Source organism: Sinohyriopsis cumingii, unplaced genomic scaffold, assembly GCF_028554795.1.
Source record: "Sinohyriopsis cumingii isolate HCF-2022 unplaced genomic scaffold, ASM2855479v2 utg000881l, whole genome shotgun sequence".
Taxonomy (NCBI): Eukaryota; Metazoa; Mollusca; class Bivalvia; order Unionida; family Unionidae; genus Sinohyriopsis; species Sinohyriopsis cumingii.
In genome coordinates this window covers 884,710-906,981 of record NW_028315939.1, presented here as the reverse complement: position 1 = coordinate 906,981, position 22,272 = coordinate 884,710, and the positions used below count along the sequence as shown (strand labels likewise).

General features: G+C 36.0%; 1 protein-coding gene across 4 annotated transcripts in view; it reads left to right on the top strand.

Moving 5' to 3' along the window:
* LOC149773124 (regulator of telomere elongation helicase 1-like) overlaps window positions 1-22,272 on the top strand; it is a 240,161-nt gene that overhangs the window by 108,661 nt on the left and 109,228 nt on the right. For all 4 annotated transcript variants that reach the window (XM_089946787.1, XM_089946786.1, XM_089946788.1 and 1 more), the window contains 2 exons: window positions 4,549-4,702; window positions 14,242-14,280. In XM_089946787.1, the coding sequence (XP_089802913.1) occupies window positions 4,549-4,702; window positions 14,242-14,280 (193 nt within the window). The remainder of the gene's footprint in view (window positions 1-4,548; window positions 4,703-14,241; window positions 14,281-22,272) is intronic.

Genomic DNA, 22,272 nt, shown 5'->3' with positions numbered 1-22,272 from the left:
TAACTTAGTCGTAATATTGATCAATTTGTTATAATTATTTTGATGCAGATATTAAAATATGCAATTTCCTGTTTCCTGTTTATGACTGTTGGAGCATTTGGTTATTGAGGCCAACATTTTTGTAAGCTAGTTTCATTGAATTTGGTATTTTTCTGTATGTTGCATATTGCTTTACAGCACGAGTTACTGTGTCTGAGTGGTTAAAGTGTATAACACACACACGCACACACGCACGCATGCATACACATACACACACACACACACACACACACACATTACTTTACTTACCACTTACATACTTTTCCATATTTCAGTCAGTTTCTAATATTACAATTCTAAAGATTGTCTAAAATTATTAACATGTCAGGCGTCAAACAAGTAAAACTTTTGGCAAAAGGTAAGTAAACATTTAAAGAAAGCCTAACTGACATTGGAGAAAATTCTTAAAAACACAAGCAGATTCATGAAAAAGCTTCATGTCATGAGCCCCTGTTCACATGATGTGAATGATGAGGCCACTGACTGTAGAAAGCTTTCACAGGATGTGAATGATGAGGCCACTGACTGTAGAAAGCTTTCACATGATGTGAATGATGAGGCCACTGACAGTAAAAAGCTTTCACATGATGTGAATGATGAGGCCACTGACTGTAGAAAGCTTTCACATGATGTGAATGATGAGGCCACTGACTGTAGAAAGCTTTTACATGATGTGAATGATGAGGCCACTGACTGTAGAAAGCTAGGCAGTCTGGGAATACTGTTACTGAAACATGTACAAATACCGAATAATATTTCTAATGTTAAGTGCAACTAATTATAATAAATTGCAAAGTAGTGATTTAGATTTCATACTTTATGAGAGAAAGATAGAAGAACTTTGCTAAAAACAGTTCATGATCTGGAACTGAACAGAAAAAGAAAAGAGTTAATTTCATCTTTTGCTCAAGTTTACTTGGTGATATAAATATACAGGTATATAATTGATGTGCACTATTTTCATTAGATGACAAGGAGTTAAAAGAAATAATAGCAGCGATTGAAGCAGATGAAGATATATTTGACGATAATGCGATGGATGTTACAAATGCTGAAAATGAAACTGAACAACAGAGATTGATAAATTCCCTCACACAGCACCCCATGAACTCAGTCACCCTAGCCATATACAACAACAGCAATAATAGCATGGGAACTGGGCCAGTTAATTTTGGGGCTCTGAGGGATATAAACCAAGATTCAAGAAATTATCAGAGGAGGACTTAAAACCTATTGAAGTAAATCAATACTTTGAGGCTACTAAGCAAAACATAAAATGGGGCATTGGCATTTTGAATAGTAATTTTAAAAAAATTATTTTAAGTTTCATTTATGAAAATTGGAATTATTATAGGATTGAATGATCATAGTTGGGTATTTATCAATGCGTAAATTTTACCTAATCACTCACAAAGTTGTTGTTATTGTTGTTATAGGGTTCAACCCATTTTTCAGCACAAGATAGGTTATACATGGTGGCCAGTATTAATGGTATAGGAAGAACCCGGGAAAACCCCAGAAAGAACCACCAACCCACGAGAAGCTACCGGCAAGCTTTCTCACATATCCACATTGGCTGAGCCCGAGGCTCGAACCTACGCAGACAGAGGTGAGATGGCAGTGATCCGTGACGGAGAGCGCTTTATTTAGACCACTTGGCCACTCGGGGCCTTAATGACTCACAAAGTAAATAAAGTCCAATAAATACCCAACCATGACCATTTAATCCTTATAATTCCAATTTTGTCCTTTCTTTCGTCAAAAAAGAACCATGATCATTTAATCCTATAATAATTATCATGATTAAGGTAGGTTTTGAGATTCTGTATGGATGAGTTCCTTATAATTTCTTTTGGTGAATTGTACAGAGGCAGAAATTAATTTCAATACGAAGTAGTTGTGCAGAATTGGGTGTGAATGATTTAGTTTTGTAGGTCTCGTTAAAAAAAAATGTTGAATTACATCTTTGTAAGTAGCTTGGAGTGTGAATGGTTTAGTTCTGTAGGTCTCATTGTTAAAAAAAAATGTTGAATTACATTTTTATGGGTAGTTTGGAGCAAGACCTTATTTTGATGTCTCTCTCCCTATTATCAAACAGGTTTTACGTAGGTGATCTGATTGATGCAAGAAATGAAAGACAATACAATAGATAAATGCAAACAATTTGATACTAGCTGAATTGATTAGGTCACAAGTTCTTTTACCATCATTGATTTTTCTTTTAGATGATTCAAACATTTGAATCGGTTTTTATATAGTAAGATTCATTTATTGCTAGGTATTGTCATTGTCAACATTATGGCAATGAAAATAAACCAATAGAAGAGCTACTCTTGTGCTTTTTGTTTATCAGTTCATACATGATAGTAACATACCAATGGCAAAGAAATTAATCCGAGTTTGCTAGGTGAATTCTTAACATTGCCCTGAATAAGACTGTTATGCACATGAGTCCCATACATGGATTATAAATTGACTAAGGTTATGTGAGAAAACTTGCCAGTAACATCCTGTGGGTCAGTGGTTCTTAATGGGGTATTTCCAGGTTCTTCCTCCACCATTTATACTGGCCGCCATGTATAGCTTATCTTGCCCTGAGAAATGGCGTTAAACCTCCAAAACAAGAACAACAACTAAAGATGCAAGTCAGTTTTTGCAGACAACCTTGCTTGATAGTCGTTGAATAAACATGAGAAACTTGTACATGAATAAGGTCATTTATTGGAATTTAAAAGCATATCTAATAAGCACATCAGGTCTGTACTTTTTGTACTTGCCTTTAAGTCGAGTCAGACTGCAAACAATAAAGATTAGGATCTGCCATAGCAAAATGTGCCTGCAGATCAGTGTCTGTGTTGTTTGTTCTACTGATTACTCATAATAAACTGCACAAACCTAGATCTGCCAGTGCATTCATGCGATATAATACCATAGAAGCAAGTATATATGGTAAATAATAAAAAAGCATTCAATGCTAAACTTACAGGCAATGATAGTGCATGTGTGGACAAATGATATGAGTCGCTTTCTATTCCTACTATGCAGGTGGGGGACAATTTACTTTGCAAGGCATAAAAATATACATTGTGAAAGATGACCAGAAAAACTTGTCTTTTCCCATTACACAGGTGTGGGAATACAAGTTTAACATAGATATACTAATTCAAAAGATGATTTAAAAAAACAATGAAAAATTTTCTATTCTATTTACATTAGAAGAAAAAGTATAAGAAAAACATTAAAGGTTGCATGTATGTATATAAAATTTGGATGTTTAGTTGCCAGCATAATAGTAATGACTATCTAGAATTTGTACACCCAATACAACTCAAGCTTTGTGAACACTTATCTTGAGTACATTTAAACAAACAAAAAGGAACACAGACATCAAAACTTGTAAACACTTATCTTCAATGGCAGTATATGTAATCAAACAAAAAGGAAAACAAACATGAGAATGCAACGAGTATTTTAAGAAAAAAAAAGAAACATTATCATGAGTTCCATTCATATATAATGAATTGGTAAGTATTGTTCATTTGCAAATGAGGGTGTAATGCAGCCTAGTGTACTTAGGCCACATTTGATCAGTATCAATGATTGAGTGTATGTACCAGACCACAGTAGAGGTGTTATTTTTTTTCAGACATGATATTTTGGCAAAGTAAATAATTTTCATTTACACACCAATTATCCAGAGGAGGAGAAAGTATCATATTTGTCAGCCAAATAGACATTACTTTTTGACCAGAAAATCTTTGATTTGTCTTACACTCCAAATCAACTTGTATATGGATTATGTCATCTGAATTGCTTTATCATATTTTTTGTATAGAAAATTATTCTCAAAAGTATGTAAAATAATGTGTAAAATGTACTTCATTTTAATGGAAGAGGTCGTGTATGAAAAAATATAGGATCCCACATTGAGTATTTTAAACAATTTACATGATCGTCAGTATTAAAAAATTAACATAGATCAGATGCACTGCGCTAAAGGTGCATAAGTTGTTTTTAATCATTGGATTGCTCCTGTGGTCTAGTGGTTAGAGCATGCAGAAGGTCGTGGGTTCAAACCCTGTCCGAGTCATACCAAAGACTTATATAAATGGTACTAACAGCTGCCTCGCTAGGCACCCAGCATTACATGAGTTGCATACATTTGCCTTTTGATGTGCAGTGTTCATAGCTTGTTAAAAATTGCTAGGAACTTTACAATATTTGAAATAGTTTGAATGTTATCTCTTTGGTGTAGATAAGTTGCATCCCCCATTTGTGATATAGTTTTTGGGAAAGCAAAATAGTTTATCTCTCTTTTGAAATCAAACTTATTTTTATAATAAATGCTTGAATGTAGAAATTTTTTTCATTGTCCAAATCATTGCCATTCTACTAGATCATTTTAGATAATTTGGGGTCAGATGATTTTAGTTAATTTGGGGTGAATATAATTTCTAATAAAATGGAGATCAGCATTCTTTGAAACTAAAAGAAATTCTTGTTATACAGGAGAAGATTTGTGAAGACAGTGCATCATTTGACCTGAAGTCATCAGACCTGGCAACAGCAATTGAGGAGGTCACACGCCTGTCAGAGAAGTTACTGGAATACATCCAGGCAGAGCAACAAAGTGTGGTTGATTTCTCTGAGTCCAGTATGCCAGGTAAATTTGTGACAGATAGATATGTAAAAATATGCACTCAGTTGTGAAGAGCACATAACCAGATCAGTTGTTACACTATATGAAGACAAATTCATCAGTTTACATTCATTTCTGTCACATTAGGTGCTGGCAAATCTTGGTCTTTGTCTGTCTGTTTTAAGTACCTTTTTGAGCAAGCATTGTTAACAGAGGTGAGATATATGAGTGGTCTGTAAAGGCAAGTGCCTTAGCCCACTTGGCCAACTGGGAGCCTTTTTTATTATGATTTCAAGCAAGTAGTATAGAACCCTGATCTCCTGGTACATATTGTGATGACAGATCATGGTCTATGCTGTTTGTTCTACTTATTATTTCAAGCAAGCGGTTTAGACATTATTGTTTTTATCTCTTCATAAAGATGATGCTTCTAAGTCTGGTTTTTAATTTGGGAGTTTCAAGTCCAAGTTTTCATTTTGCACCAAGTTTTATGGTTTTTACATTTGTCAGCAGCAGATCTGGGTATGTATAAATTTGCCTGATCTCCTGGGGTGTTCAACAGCAACAGGTCTGGGTTTGTACTGTTATGATGTCTAGTTAGTCCTAATTGAAAATGGTGCACACCTGACCCACAGTATGGCCACCATGGTGGCCATCTTGAAAATTGTATTGCTACTCTTCCTGGATAGATAGTCATATCAGCATGGGATTTTCATCAACGGACTTCTTAAGATGTGTACTTGGTCCCAACTGAAAATGGTGCCAGTCAGACATTTATTGTGGCTCACACAGTGTATCCCCCAGGGGTGTAAAATTGAGGGTTAAAAAAAACAACCTTGGTGTCCGATATGGGGGTCAAATAAAAAATGTGGGGATCAAAAATGTACTGACAAATTTTCATCTCACCCATACTTTTTCAGCTTGAAATAGGATATTGCAACTTACACAACATATCCTCTCTCTCTCTTTCTCTAAAAAAATATACAAATAAACCAACATACACAATTAACAAACAAATGCATTGTCCATTCAAAGAATAATTTTATTAGTTCATTTTTCTTTTAGTTTAAAGTCGTACTTTTAACAGTCTCCTTATAATCTTTCTGTAGCAATATTATAGACCATCACATTACATATAAGCCAACATAAAAAGCCAAATAAATCTTTTTAACCAAATGGCAGTTAATTTACTGCCTGTCATAAAATGCATGCTATCATTGGTTTCATTGTACTTTATCCTAGAACAAATTTATCCAAAAATCAATAAGGTTAATGTTTAATCTTCTTTCTAAAAAGTTACACTTGAACTTTAAGATCTTTTTTTTATATATAAGTTAAAAACCAACAAAATCTGCAATGACCCCCTGACTTTGTAATCCAAATAACGCATTTGTCTCAGCAAGTTTACTGATTTCTTTGTTGTGAATGAATGTCTTGGGTGATAATGTGTTTTCCAGATATCTTGTGGCAAACAAGGGCAGATTTGTTAAAATTCTTGAACCTTGTCATGAAAGGATTATTCACTTTTGCAGTCTTTGCAATCATGCAATCAGAAGTCACAAAGGTAATCCTAATGGATGTTCTGTAATCCAGTCAAGGGAATTATTTTCTCAATTTTTTATTAAAGTTAGATCCACAGTTACTCTTGTGTGTTCTGCTTCTTTCACTTTCTTTGCTAATGATTCTTAGTCCAAGCCATTTGAATCTGGTGATCACTTTCTAGTATTACAAGCATTGACATTGAACATCTGGATAACATCTTGATGAGCTTGATGGAAATCACTTGAGAGCTCGCGAGATATGGGGAATTGACTCCGTCATAATATTGCCTATACGAAGCAGGGAACCAGACTATGCCTATGCTTGAAGTATACATGATGCCATCACTCATACAAAGCATTAGATATTAAATAAATCCTGATCGATTTATGCAAATCCTTTGTGTAAAAAAAACGCACGGCAACAAAACGTGTGGGTCAATTTTCTCCAGCACCTGACGCACAAATGTGCATAAAGGGAAACACTTCTCACACAGAGGTCCGCTTGAATTTTTTTTTTACTGCTACTCCTAACTGGAGAGTCATATTAACATGGAATTTTCTCCTAATGACTAGTTGTTCCTAAATAAAAATGATGCTGATTTTAACTAAATATGGCCACGAGCCTGAAAAATCTCGTAATTACTATTCCTCCCAAATGGATGGTTATTTTTGACAAAACTCTTCTAATGACAATTGGTCCTAAATGAAAATGGTACTGATGAGACATTCTGTCATCGGTGGCCAAGTATTGGAAATTTTGTTATTGCTTACAAATGTTGGAGATGGTTTCAATGTTGTGGAGTTAATAAAGAACAAATGGTCTTGTCTTGGATTTATGGAAATTCTTTATAGACAGCAGAATGTTACTTCCTCTGAGAGACACAGGTTGTTATAGTAATTTATTTTATTTTGAAATACTGTATGACACAATCTGATTAACACAATTAGTCCCGCAGATTTTAATTGATTACACAAAACACTTTGTGACTGCAATTTTGGCTTGCTCAGTTATCTTTTAACTTAACCTTGTGTATGACACGATATTTTAGTGCAACTATTCAGTTTTTAATGGAAGCTTTGTAAATTGTATAGTGATGACCTGAAGATGAGCATATCAGACTGGATTACTGAATAGAGTGTGTTCTTTTCCAAAGAAGCACAAGGTAATCAAAATCGTTGGCTGACAGAACTCTCTTACAGATTCTGATTAGTTTGGGAAGCAAATGAAAACACACAGTCAGTGATCATAGATAGAAAATGTAAAGAGAAGATGAAATCTTCAGTAGAACACTTCTGAATTTATTTCCAAAGTAGCTTTCGGTAATGAGAGAAAAAAGCAAGACTCCAGTCTGCAAATAAATTCAAGTAGGGAATCATTACTCAAGGATAAGGAATTTAACTTGGGGTATGGAAGGGTTATGGTTGGGGGGTTAGGGTGGTGCTGATAATAATATGTATTTAAATTTTCATGACTAAACAAGAGACAGGTAACAATATTTGTTTCCCCTTTTCTTCTTTCTAAAATACACCCCCACCCTTTTTTTAACCTGGTAGGTTATGTTAGGGCCCCACTCTTGTATGCATGTGCTATAAGGCAGACCATATCATGTTATGATGTTCTCCATCAATCTGTCATTTGTATACAGAAACTTAAGCTGTTCACCATCCATAATCACTTTCTCTCTCTTGCTCTCTCCATCAATCTGTCCAGTCATTTGTATACAGAAACTTAATCTGTTCACCATCCATAATCACTCAAATTTGTAGCTGACTTTTACTTTGGGTAAGGAGGAATTCTATCGAGGAGTCAAAATGTCAAAAGTAAAGGTGACTGACTGAAAGAAGAAAAATGAGTTTCTAAACTAATTCAAACTCTTCACCATCAACAGTTAACATACTTTGTTGATGCTCTGCATTTGGAATCAGGAAGATTGTCAATTTCAGGCTTAAAAGGTCAAAGTCTAGGTCACTAGGTGACTGAATTAAGACAAATGGCATCTGTACAATCTCCATCATCAATGGTTGCCAAACTTTGTGGATGAATTACACCTGTTGTAAGAATGAATTTGATTTTGAAGTCAAATGGTTCAAGAGCAAGGTAACTGTAGTTAAAGAATATAAATTGTTTCAGGATAGTAGCATTATGATTACATCATATTCCTAGACCAAACTTGTTGGGTAGCTTGCACATGTTGTAATGAAGAAACTGGTTGATCTTGGGGTCAAATTATGAAACTTGGTACTATGTTCATCATCTGAGGATGCACTTTTCGGCTGGATGCAGTTTGACAGAACTTTGTGAATGGTCAACATCAGAGATTAGCAGCAGGGGAGGTGGGCACAGACAGTTTCAAAGAGAAAAAGAAAAATACCATAAGTGATCATATATTTTTAATGGTTTTCTTTAATTGGAATAAAAACACAATCCATTACATTGCTCATCCCTGTCATCACTTTCTTCAACACAGTTCACTTATCCAACTATATTACTTGTCCCTGTCATCACTTTGTTCAACACAGTACACTTATCCACTACATTACTCAACCCTGTCATCACTTTGTTCAACACAGTACACTTATCTACAACATTACTTGTCCCTGTCATCACTTTGCTCAACACAGTGCACTTATCTACAACATTACTTGTCCCTGTTATCACTTTGCTGAACACAGTACACTTATCTACTACATTACTTGTCCCTATCATCACTTCTTTGTACAATGCATTACACTTATCCACTACATTACTCATCCCTGTTATCACTTTGCTCAACACAGTACACTTATCCACTACATTACTTGTCAATGTCATCACTTTGCTCAACACAGTACACTTATCCACTACATTACTTGTCCCTGTTGTCCCTGTCATCACTTTACTCAACACAGTGCACTTATCCACTACTTGTCCCTGTCATCACTTTACTCAACACAGTACACTTATCCACTACATTACTTGTCCCTGTCATCACTCTGTTCAACACAGTACACTTATCCACTACATTACTTGTCCCTGTCGTCACTTTGCTCAACACAGTACACTTATCTACTACATTACTTGTCCCTATCATCACTTCTTTGTACAATGCATTACACTTATCCACTACATTACTCATCCCTGTTATCACTTTGCTCAACACAGTACACTTATCCACTACATTACTTGTCAATGTCATCACTTTGCTCAACACAGTGCACTTATCCACTACTTGTCTCTGTCATCACTTTACTCAACACAGTGCACTTATCCACTACTTGTCCTTGTCATCACTCTGTTCAACACAGTACACTTATGCACAACATTACTCATCCCTGTCATCACTTTGCTCAACACAGTACAATTATCTACTACATTACTTGTCCCTGTCATCACTTTGTTCAACACAGTACACTTATCCACTAAATTACTTGTCTGTCATCACTTTGTTCAACACAGTACACTTATCTACTACATTACTTGTCCCTGTCATCACTTTGTTCAACACTTATCTACTACTGTAATTACTTGTCACCATCATCACTTTGCTCAACACAGTACACTTATCTACTACATTACTTGTCCCTGTCATCACTTTGTTCAACACTTATCTACTACTGTAATTACTTGTCCCTGTCATCACTTTGCTCAACAAAGTACACTTATCCACAACATTACTGGTCCCTGTCTGGGGACCCCGTGTGGCCGAGGGGTCTAAAGCGCTCATCATTATGGATGACTGCCATCTCACCTCTGTCTGCATGGGTTTGTGCCTCAGATTTTGCCAATGTGGGTATGTGAGAAAGGTTGCCAGTAGGTTCTCATGGGTTGGTGGTTCTTTACAGGGTTTTCCCAGGTTCTTCCACCACCATTTATACTGGCTGTCATGATGGCCCATCTTGTGCTGAAAAATGGCATTAAACTCTACAACAACATCAACAACTTGTCAACACAGTACACTTATCTGCTGCATTGCTCATCCCTGTGATCACTTCGCTCAACACAGTACACTTATCTACTACATTACTTGTCCCTATCATCACTTCTTTGTACAATGCATTACACTTATCCACTACATTACTCATCCCTGTGATCACTTTTCTCAACACAGTATACTTATCCACTACATTACTTGTGTCTGTCATCACTTTGCTGAACACAGTACACTTGTCTGCTACATTACTCATTCCTGTCATCACTTCGCTCAACACAGTACACTTATCTACTACTTTACTTGTCCCTGTCATCACTTTTCTCATACTTATCCACTACATTACTTGTGTCTGTCATCACTTTGCTGAACACAGTTCACTTGTCTGCTACATTACTCATTCCTGTCATCACTTCGCTCAACACAGTACACTTATCTACTACTTTACTTGTCCCTGTCATCACTTTTCTCATACTTATCCACTACATTACTTGTGTCTGTCATCACTTTGCTGAACACAGTACACTTGTCTGCTACATTACTCATTCCTGTCATCACTTCGCTCAACACAGTACACTTATCTACTACTTTACTTGTCCCTGTCATCACTTTTCTCATACTTATCCACTACATTACTTGTGTCTGTCATCACTTTGCTGAACACAGTTCACTTGTCTGCTACATTACTCATTCCTGTCATCACTTCGCTCAACACAGTACACTTATCTACTACTTTACTTGTCCCTGTCATCACTTTTCTCATACTTATCCACTACATTACTTGTGTCTGTCATCACTTTGCTGAACACAGTACACTTGTCTGCTACATTACTCATTCCTGTCATCACTTCGCTCAACACAGTACACTTATCTACTACTTTACTTGTCCCTGTCATCACTTTTCTCATACTTATCCACTACATTACTTGTGTCTGTCATCACTTTGCTGAACACAGTTCACTTGTCTGCTACATTACTCATTCCTGTCATCACTTCGCTCAACACAGTACACTTATCTACTACTTTACTTGTCCCTGTCATCACTTTTCTCATACTTATCCACTACATTACTTGTGTCTGTCATCACTTTGCTGAACACAGTACACTTGTCTGCTACATTACTCATTCCTGTCATCACTTCGCTCAACACAGTACACTTATCTACTACTTTACTTGTCCCTGTCATCACTTTTCTCATACTTATCCATTTCATTACTTCTCCATGTCTGCACTTTACTCAACACAGTACACTTATCCATTTCATTACTTCTCCATGTCATCACTTTGTTCAACACAGTGCACTTATCCACATTACTTGTCCTTGTCGTCACTTCATTCAACACAGGACACTTATCTACTACATTTCTCATCTTTGTCATCACTTGGCTCAGCACAGTACACTTATCTGCTACATTGCTTGTCCCTATCATCACTTTATTCAACACAGTGCACTTATCTACTACATTTCTCATCTTTGTCATCACTTGGCTTAGCACAGTACACTTATTCACTACACTACTTGCTACAAAACCATAGGCACCCTAGGCAAGCTTCATACTAAAATGGTCCCAACCCATGAAAATGTTATATTCTTAGTGATGATTTTGAGTATAAAACCCTCCTATTACATGTAAGAAGAAACAAAAGTTTATAACTCAGACAGTTGTAGTTTTACAACTAGCTGATAATGTTGTAGTATTTTTATATACTTTTTAGTAATCTAGGTGACTGTTCATTTTAATGTTGAGAAATTTTGCTTTTCTTTGAGCTCTCACACATCTTATTCTATGTAGGATATAATTCGGGGTACATATGTTAGATGTTAAGATTCAGAAAATGTCAAAATTGTGTGATTTTCATCTCAAATGGTGTTATGCTCTGTTCAGATAACTTTTTCTTTCAAGACTGTGCAGTTTTATTGAACTTTGTCATAGCAAATCAAAAATGCCAAAAGATATTTCTACAAGTATTTAATTATTTTTCATAAGAAAATGTTGCTAACATTTGCAAAAAAGAATTCTAATTGTCTCAGCAATTTTCACTAACTTTTGTACTCAGTAATCAGTTTCAGTCAAACCTTTCTTTCTAATGAACTCCTCAAGGGCCCCTTTCAAACTCGGGATTTTTGATTGGACATTAGTGTTGAAGGTTGTTATGTCATGGCCCCACTGAAATTAAAACCAACCAGCTTTTGTCTCATTATTATGTACTTTCTAAGTAGGTCACAATAGCATGCACTGCATGAAGCTTGATTGAAATCAGCAGAGACACTTCTTGTGAATGTATTACGTTTTAATATCTGTTGGTGTCTACAGTTTACTGTGACAGTACCAATAAAGCTGTAGCCTTGAAAATTCGGTGACTTGTTAGTATGAGTGTGAAATTGTCTGATGTGATTAAATGTTACAAAATTTTGGCATTCTTTGGCACCTAACAGGTCCAACTCACTGCTCCGGTGGCCTAGTGGTTAGAGTGTCTGCCTCGGATGCGGGAGATCGCGGGTCCGAAACCCCAGCTGAGTCATACCAAAGACTTACAAAAATGGTAGTAACAGCTGCCTCACTTGGCGCTCAGCATTAATAGGTTAGTGTTAGGACTGGTTGGCATGATGCCCCATTGCTAGACATCACTATAAATTGTCATACTGCAGACATCGTAGCGATATGACTGAAAAATTGTTAAAGCTACATTAAAAATCTCAATCACACACAGGTCCAACTCATCAAGATATGTGATAAACGGTTGTTGAAAAGGACTCCACATTTACGTAATGGCCACAGTACCTAAAAACTTGTTACTCTAAACATGAATAGCATTATTAACAAGTTGGGACTTGTTGTGAAGCTGAGTTTCTGTTTTCAGCATATGAACCTTGTGTCTTGTATATAAAGAAGGTCATGTATAAATAGGTTTTCATACCTGCTGTTTTCTCTTGTGCCAATATTTTCATGGATTGGACCTATTTTAGTTCAAAAGTTTGAGTTGGGTACCTGTGGTACAAAGCCAAGTTGGTTTACTTTGCAACATGTTCTGGACTGACAGCAGGTTTTTAAACCAGGCAAAAGTAATTGATAATTCACACACTCTACATGTTAAGCAATGCCAAACTTAGCACTTGTCAAGGGTATCAAAAACGCAAAGATTTTTTCTCACAGTCTGAATCTTCAGCTCAGGGACAAGTAAGTAGTAAATGCCTGTATGTGTATCAAGAGGGTTGGTGGACATAAACAAAATACCACTCAGCTGTATGGCAATAATGACAATAATTTATGTTACTTAAATATATTTTTCACTTTATGTTATTTGTGCATTTTATTTTGTCAGGTAATGTTTTAAAAAGAAGAAATTAGATACATAATTAAGCTTCATGCTGCTTTCTCTGAACTGTTATTGTCATGCATTTGAATGACCAAAATAAGAATATTGCTCAAATTTTTTTCACCATGATTACTGATCACTGCTATTTCACCACTGCTTGGGTTTGGGTCTCAGGTTCAGCCAGTGTGGGGGTATGTGAGAAAGCTTTCCAGTAGTTTCCATGGTTCATTGGTTCTTACCAGGTTTTCCCAGGTTCTTCCTCTCTCTTTTGTAAATGCTGTTATGTATAACCTATCTTGCACTGATTAATGGCTTTAAACCCCAAAACGACAACAGCAGCAACAATTAGATCCATAACAGTACTGTATTATATCTGGAATCACATTATAATGAGTGGCATTGTAGTGAGAAAGGGCTGCAATATATATATATATATATATATATATATATATATATATATATATATATATATATATATATATATATATATATATATATATATTGATTGGACAGATGGTTTTGGAACCACAATTTAAGAACACATTGTTACACTTGGAATATCACAAATTAATGAGAGAGAACAGAAATAAGGAGTGTTGTTTTAAATGAATTACTGCTAAAAGACATTACAGTTTATAAATTTATCTGAATTTTTCTAACTTTTGGACACTGTTCAGTTTAATAATTCTTTCAGTGTTGAAATAGAGCCAAGTTTTAATTTTGTCTGTATTTATTTACGAAAAGGCATTACCATCATGAATATTTAATTTTCCATTTATTTTATATTTTTTCCCAGAACCTGATTTCAATCTGGATGATCTACTTAGATTGAAAGGTAAGTAAAATTACCAACTTGTATGACATGGAATTTATTTAATCATAGTTTCATTTTTTTTTTCTTTAGAGTTTTTTTAAATTGATTATCCTCCGTGTTGCGATCGGTATAATTGTTCAAGGTAATGCAGTAACGGTCTCCATCTGTCTGGTCATGCTCCCGTCAATGTATCCATCTTGTGGACACTTGCATCCACATATTTTACTGTATTTATTAGATGATAGCCCAAGCTTGATAACACCCCCACCCCCATTTGAACAGATTTGGTGAGTATTTACTTATGAAATCTTCGTCTCATAATTAGCCCATCCCATATTATTAGACAATAAGGCTAGCGACCTAGTCTTATCATTTGAGAAATATTGTGTTAGATTTGAACAACATTTCTTGTAAAGCTTCTTCTTATTACCAGTTTTGATGAGGCTTCAATGTTTACTAAATTGTCTGAATGTGTACATGGTTTACAATAACTGAAATGATGCCTTTTAATCAAAGCAATTAGAAACTCGACTTTTCCACCTATTTATCCAATAATCTTACTGAACAGTTGACATATGTTATAATGTTCATGTTGTACCTTACTGAACATTTGATGGATGTTATGATGTTCATGCTGTACCTTCTTGAACAGTTGACAGATGTTATAATGTTCATGCTGTACCTTGCTGAACAGTGACAGATGTTATAATGTTCTTGCTGTTTCTTACTGTACAGTTGACAGATGTTATAATGTTCATGCTGTACCTTGCTGAACAGTTGACAGATGTTATAATGTTCTTGCTGTTTCTTACTGTACAGTTGACAGATGTTATAATGTTCATGCTGTACCTTGCTCATATTGTGATTGTTTCATGTGCTTCACCTTGTACTATATCAAGTTTGGTTTGCCTTTCATGACTTAAGAATATACCTGATAATATCAAAAAAACATTTAGGACCATTGTGATTTTGGTTTCTACTGTTGCATATACATACATGATGAAAATTATAAAGGAACCAGATGCACTGTCTAGATATGCATATTGGATGGTCTTGAAAGATCTAATAAATATTAGGTTGTTTTTTTAATGGCACTAATAAAATGTTCTCTTTACAAACATTTTGCTTAAAGGTAACTACTGTAGTTTACATGAATTTTATAATAGCATCAAAAGTATTTAAATTTGATGTGTAATGTAGTGTAAAAGACCACTTAAACTAATTCTGATTAAGTTTTATTCTTTTCCTAGCAATGCCACATTCGATGTAAAAATCATGGATACATGCTTTAAAAAAAGAATTAACAAAAAATTCTTCTTATTGGTCCTATTAAGGAAACATGATAATATTTAATTATTTGGAAATGGCTGTTCTGGTGTCATGGCAGCTACATGCACGTTTGTTTATACCATTTGTAAATGTTTACGGGCAGCAAACAAAACTAAGCCATTTACACATGTGAATGTTGCAGCCTCAGAGTTTGATTAGTTGAATGATTGATTCATTCTGCATTTATTGGAGTAAAGGGTTTTGATTTTCTTAGCATAGGCATTGCCAATACACAGCCTTGTGAAAACTATAGCTTCAGCATTTATTATAAGATTTTGACCAAATAAATGTTTTGTGAAGTTTGATCTTAAGAAAAGCTTGAACACGTTCAACGATGAGTACATACTTATGGCCCTTGACTATCTTAGCATTCGCATTGCTAATGCATAGCCTTGTGTACAATTTAGCTTCCACATTTATTATTGGATTTTGAACTAAATTAGCTGTGTAACTTCATTAACAAGAACTAGACTGAGTTCAGTGGTGAGCATGTTCTACACATATTTTAGAATTCAATCAGAAAATTGTTGTAGTATAGGCTTTATTACAGAAATGCAGCCATGTTGGTTTGCAGGTTTCTCAAGAAAAAAATAGAGTCATGCAGCTTTTAAAACCTCAAAAACTAACAACACATTTGAGAACATCTTCAGTTTTTTGACAGAAGATACTTTTTGGAACTATCTAATGTATCCAAATTTCATACATGTTTTTGTTTGTGGTTTTCATCAATGAACAGAAAAATAAAACCAAAATGTGTAACTTAGACCATCTGCCATTTTTGTTGCCATACAATTACAATTACAGTTTTAGGGTGTTACTTCACAGTATCACAAAACCATTTTATGTTTTTTTCAGCAAAATTCATGTTCAAATGTCGATTGCTATTTGCATGGGCAATTGCTTTTTATGGTTGCTTTTTGAGATATCATGAGCAGAATATTTGGATGTTCACAGCTAAATGTAGTAGGGTGCATTGAGGAACAATGTTAACAGCTAAATGTGGAACAATGTTCACAGCTAAATGTAGTAGGGTGCATTGAGGAACGATGTTCACAGCTAAATGTAGTAGGGTGCATTGAGAACAATATTCACAGCTAAATGTAGTAGGGCACATTGAGGAACAATGTTCACAACTAAATGAGGTAGGGCACATTGAGGAACGATATTCACAGCTAAATGTAGTAGGGTGCATTGAGGATCGATGTTCACAGCTAAATGTAGTAGGGTGCATTGAGGAATGATGTTCACAGCTAAATGTAGTAGGGTACATTGAGGAACAATGTTCACAGCTAAATGTAGTAGGGTGCATTGAGGAACGATGTTCACAGCTAAATGTAGTAGGGCATATTGAGGAACAATGTTCACAGCTAAATGAGGTAGGGCACATTGAGGAACAATGTTCACAGCTAAATATAGTAGGGTGCATTGAGGAACAATGTTTAAAGCTAAATGTAGTAGGGCACATTGATGAACAGTGTTCACAGCTAAATGAGGTAGGGCACATTGAGGAACAATGTTTACAGCTAAATGTAGTAGGGTGCATTGAGGAACAGTGTTCACAGCTAAATGTAGTAGGGTGCATTGAGGAATGATGTTCACAGCTAAATGTAGTAGGGTGCATTTAGGAACAATGTTCACAGCTAAATGTAGTAGGGTGCATTGAGGAACGATGTTCACAGCTAAATGTAGTAGGGTGCATTGAGGAACAATGTTCACAGCTAAATGTAGTAGGGTGCATTGAGGAATGATGTTCACAGCTAATTGTAGCAGGGTGCATTGAGGAACGATGTTTGCAGCTAAATGTAGTAGGGCACATTGAGGAACGATGTTCACAGCTAAATGAGGTAGGGCACATTGAGGAATGATGTTCACAGTTAAATGTAGTGGGATGCATTGAGGAACGATGTTCACAGCTAATTGTAGCAGGGCACATTGAGGAACGATGTTCACAGCTAATTGTAGCAGGGTGCATTTAGGAACAATGTTCACAGCTAAATGTAGTAGGGTGCATTGAGGAAAGATGTTCACAGCTAAATGTAGTAGGGTGCATTGAGGAACAATGTTCACAGCTAAATGTAGTAGGGCACATTGAGGAATGATGTTCACAGCTAAATGTAGTGGGGCACATTGAGGAACAATGTTCACAGCTAAATATAGTAGGGCGCATTGAGGAACAATGTTTACAGCTAAATGTAGTAGGGCACATTGATGAACAGTGTTCACAGCTAAATGAGGTAGGGCACATTGAGGAACAATGTTTACAGCTAAATGTAGTAGGGTGCATTGAGGAACAATGTTCACAGCTAAATGTAGCAGGGTGCATTGAGGAATGATGTTCACAGCTAAATGTAGTAGGGTGCATTTAGGAACAATGTTCACAGCTAAATGTAGTAGGGTGCATTGAGGAACGATGTTCACAGCTAAATGTAGTAGGGTGCATTGAGGAACGATGTTCACAGCTAAATGTAGTAGGATGCATTGAGGAACAATGTTCACAGCTAAATGTAGCAGGGTGCATTGAGGAATGATGTTCACAGCTAAATGTAGTAGGGTGCATTTAGGAACAGTGTTCACAGCTAAATGTAGTAGGGTGCATTGAGGAATGATGTTCACAGCTAATTGTAGCAGGGTGCATTGAGGAACGATGTTCACAGCTAAATGTAGTAGGGCACATTGAGGAACGATGTTCACAGCTGAATGAGGTAGGGCACATTGAGGAATGATGTTCACAGTTAAATGTAGTGGGGTGCATTGAGGAATGATGTTCACAGCTAATTGTAGCAGGGTGCATTTAGGAACAATGTTCACAGCTAAATGTAGTAGGGTGCATTGAGGAACGATGTTCACAGCTAAATGTAGTAGGGTGCATTGAGGAAGAATGTTCACAGCTAAATGTAGTAGGGCGCATTGAGGAATGATGTTCACAGCTAATTGTAGCAGGGTGCATTGAGGAACGATGTTCACAGCTAAATGTAGTAGGGCACATTGAGGAACGATGTTCACAGCTAAATGAGGTAGGGCACATTGAGGAATGATGTTCACAGTTAAATGTAGTGGGGTGCATTGAGGAACGATGTTCACAGCTAATTGTAGCAGGGCACATTGAGGAACGATGTTCGCAGCTAATTGTAGCAGGGTGCATTGAGGAATGATGTTCACAGCTAAATGTAGTGGGGTGCATTGAGAAACAATGTTCGCAGCTAATTGTAGTGGGGCGCATTGAGAAACGATGTTTGCAGCTAATTGTAGCAGGGTGCATTGAGGAACAATGTTCACAGCTAAATGTAGTGGGGCACATTGAGAAACAATGTTCGCAGATAATTGTAGCAGGGCACATTGAGGAATGATGTTCACAGCTAAATGTAGTAGGGCACATTGAGGAATGATGTTCACAGCTAATTGTAGCAGGGTGCATTGAGGAATGATGTTCACAGCTAAATGTAGTGGGGTGCATTGAGAAACAATGTTCGCAGCTAATTGTAGTGGGGCGCATTGAGAAACGATGTTTGCAGCTAATTGTAGCAGGGTGCATTGAGGAACAATGTTCACAGCTAAATGTAGTGGGGCACATTGAGAAACAATGTTCGCAGATAATTGTAGCAGGGCACATTGAGGAATGATGTTCACAGCTAAATGTAGTAGGGCACATTGAGGAATGATGTTCACAGCTAATTGTAGCAGGGTGCATTGAGGAATGATGTTCACAGCTAAATGTAGTGGGGTGCATTGAGGAATGATGTTCACAGCTAAATGAGGTAGGGCACATTGAGGAACAATGTTCACAGCTAAATGTAGTGGGGTGCATTGAGGAACGATGTTCACAGCTAATTGTAGTAAGGTGCATTGAGGAATGATATTCACAGCTAAATGTAGTAGGGCGCATTGAGGAACAATGTTCACAACTAAATGTAGTAGGGCGCATTGAGGAACAATGTTCACAGCTAAATGTAGTGGGGCGCATTGAGGAACAATGTTCACAGCTAAATGTAGTGGGGTGCATTGATGAACAGTGTTCACAGCTAAATGTGGTAGGGCGCATTAAGGAACAATGTTCACAGCTAAATGTAGTGGGGTGCATTGAGGAACAATGTTCACAGCTAAATGTAGTAGGGTGCATTGAGGAACAATGTTCACAGCTAAATTTAGTGGGGCGCATTGAGGAACGATGTTCACAGCTAATTGTAGTAGGATGCATTGAGGAACGATGTTCACAGCTAAATGTAGTGGGGTGCATTGAGGAAAAATGTTCACAGCTAAATGTAGTAGGGCGCATTGAGGAACAATGTTCACAGCTAAATGTAGTAGGGCACATTGAGGAACAGTGTTCACAGCTAATTGTAGCAGGGTGCATTGAGGAATGATGTTCACAGCTAAATGTAGAGGGGCGCATTGAGAAACGATGTTCACAGCTAAATGTAGTGGGGCACATTGAGGAACGATGTTCACAGCTAAATGAAGTAGGGTGCATTGAGGAAAGATGTTCACAGCAATAAAAAAAAGAGTAAGCAACCGATGATGCTTTTTTTGGACTAAAATAGACTTAAAATGTTATTTATATTCTGCATCTCTGATTTCAAATATATTGGCACTCTGGCAAACAGGATGATAACATGAATAATAAATGAAAACCCACACATTAAAGTCATGAAATCAGCACTGAATACAGTATACAAAGGATGCAGTATTTCTTAGTATCATTGTTCATTTGTTAAGATTTCATTTATTATTTTATTACCTAGCATGCATTATCATTTGTATTCTTGATTTTTTTAAAGCTACTCAGTAAGTTACTGGCACATTATATCACAAAGTTTTAATTGCAGCATATTTCAACAAATATTTATTAATTTCTTTAAAAGAAGAGGCTTATTATACATTTTGTTTACTTTTAATGTACGGAATCAGTTGTTTTCTAAATAAAAAAGCATAACAAAAAGCAGATAATTAGAGCTTTGGATATATCTATTACCCACAGTAACTTTACCAGGTCATTTAGTTGTTTCTATAAAATAAATTCTCAACCATATTTTACATGGAGATCAATAGTGTAAACATAAAATGGTTTCATCTTTAGTACAAATATATCAGACAATAGCTGTTTGAGCCCACTTGTAGGGTTTTTCCCCTTTTTTAAATAATTGTTTTCTTTGCTTTCTTTTAAATATAGTTTCATATTTGTTTTGGCTTCTATAATACATGCATATTCTGTTCACGTCATTTCTTTATTTCTATCTTTTCATACGTAACATGTTTTCGATGAATAACTCAAACTATTATCTATCCAGAGTTTGAAATAGAAGTTTAAAAATAACTTCTGATGTATTTTTCTTTAAAATACTGCAATTTCAAATTGTTGCTTCGACATTATTGTTGTCCAGAAAATGGCAAGGATGGGTGGGTGGGGTGTTAATTGATGGTCTTATCATGCCAAGTGCCTTTTCCAATGACACCAAGACAGTTAACCTAGGCTCTGGCTTGGGAAGGTATTGTACCTGTGATCCTTATATTACAAATCCGATGCCCTACTAACTGCAGGGGGGCCCCGAGTGGCCGAGTGGTCTAAAGCGCTCTTCGTTATGGATCACTGCCATCTCACCTCTGTCTGCGGCGGTTCGAGTCTAGGATTCAACCAATGTGGGTATGTGAGAAAGCTTGCCAGTAACTTCTCGTGGGTTGGTGGTTCTTTCCAGTGTTTTCCCGGGTTCTTCCTCCACCATTAATACTGGCCGCCATGTATAGCCTATCATGTGCTGAAAAATGGCGTTAAACCCCACAACAACAACAACAACAACAACAACTAACTGCAGCTATGTTCCCCCGCAATGAATTTGTCTTTCTCTTAGTCTTAAATGTGTGCCACATGTATTACATAAATTGAATTTAAAAAGATCATTTTTTGGCATTTTTCATAATGTCTCCATTCGACTGCAAAAATATAAGGTTATACAAAACTGAATGGGCAAGGGCAGTTGTTGCATAGGCTAATGCACATCAAAATCATAATGCCTTATCTGCTGTAGCTGTTATGAGGGGATTGTGTTGTCCTGTTTGCTTCTCTGTAGATCACTGGAGAGCAATGGCTCTACATGAAGTGGGTGTCATGCATATATATATATATATATATATATATATATATATATATATATATATATATATATATATATATATATATATATATATATATATATATATACCTCAATATTTGGCTAGGAGCATCCATGATTGAGGTTGTATACAGTTTGTAATATTTATGTTCAGCAAGTTTATACTCTACAATTTTGCAACAGACCATATATCAGTACCGTAACATTGGAATATTTCAGCAAGTGACTTGGGATACCTTGTCTTCTTAATAGATTTGATACTAAAATCTGCATGATTGAATAAACTTAAATGGGGAAACCTAGATAAAAAAATTATGTATTACAATATGGTTAAAATTATGTTAACACAGTTCTGTTACTTGAGGCTACATAAACATCTCTCACTCTCTCTTAAACATCTTGCCATACCCAAAACTATTATCTACTCTTTCATCTAATTATATACATTTATATGTCTGTCTTTGCTGTTCTGATCATATCTGCAATTTAACCCTTCTATTCTTACTTCATCTACATGTCTATCTACATTTACGTTTCAGATATATCTTCTTCGATAATTTTAATTATTGATATATTGTAT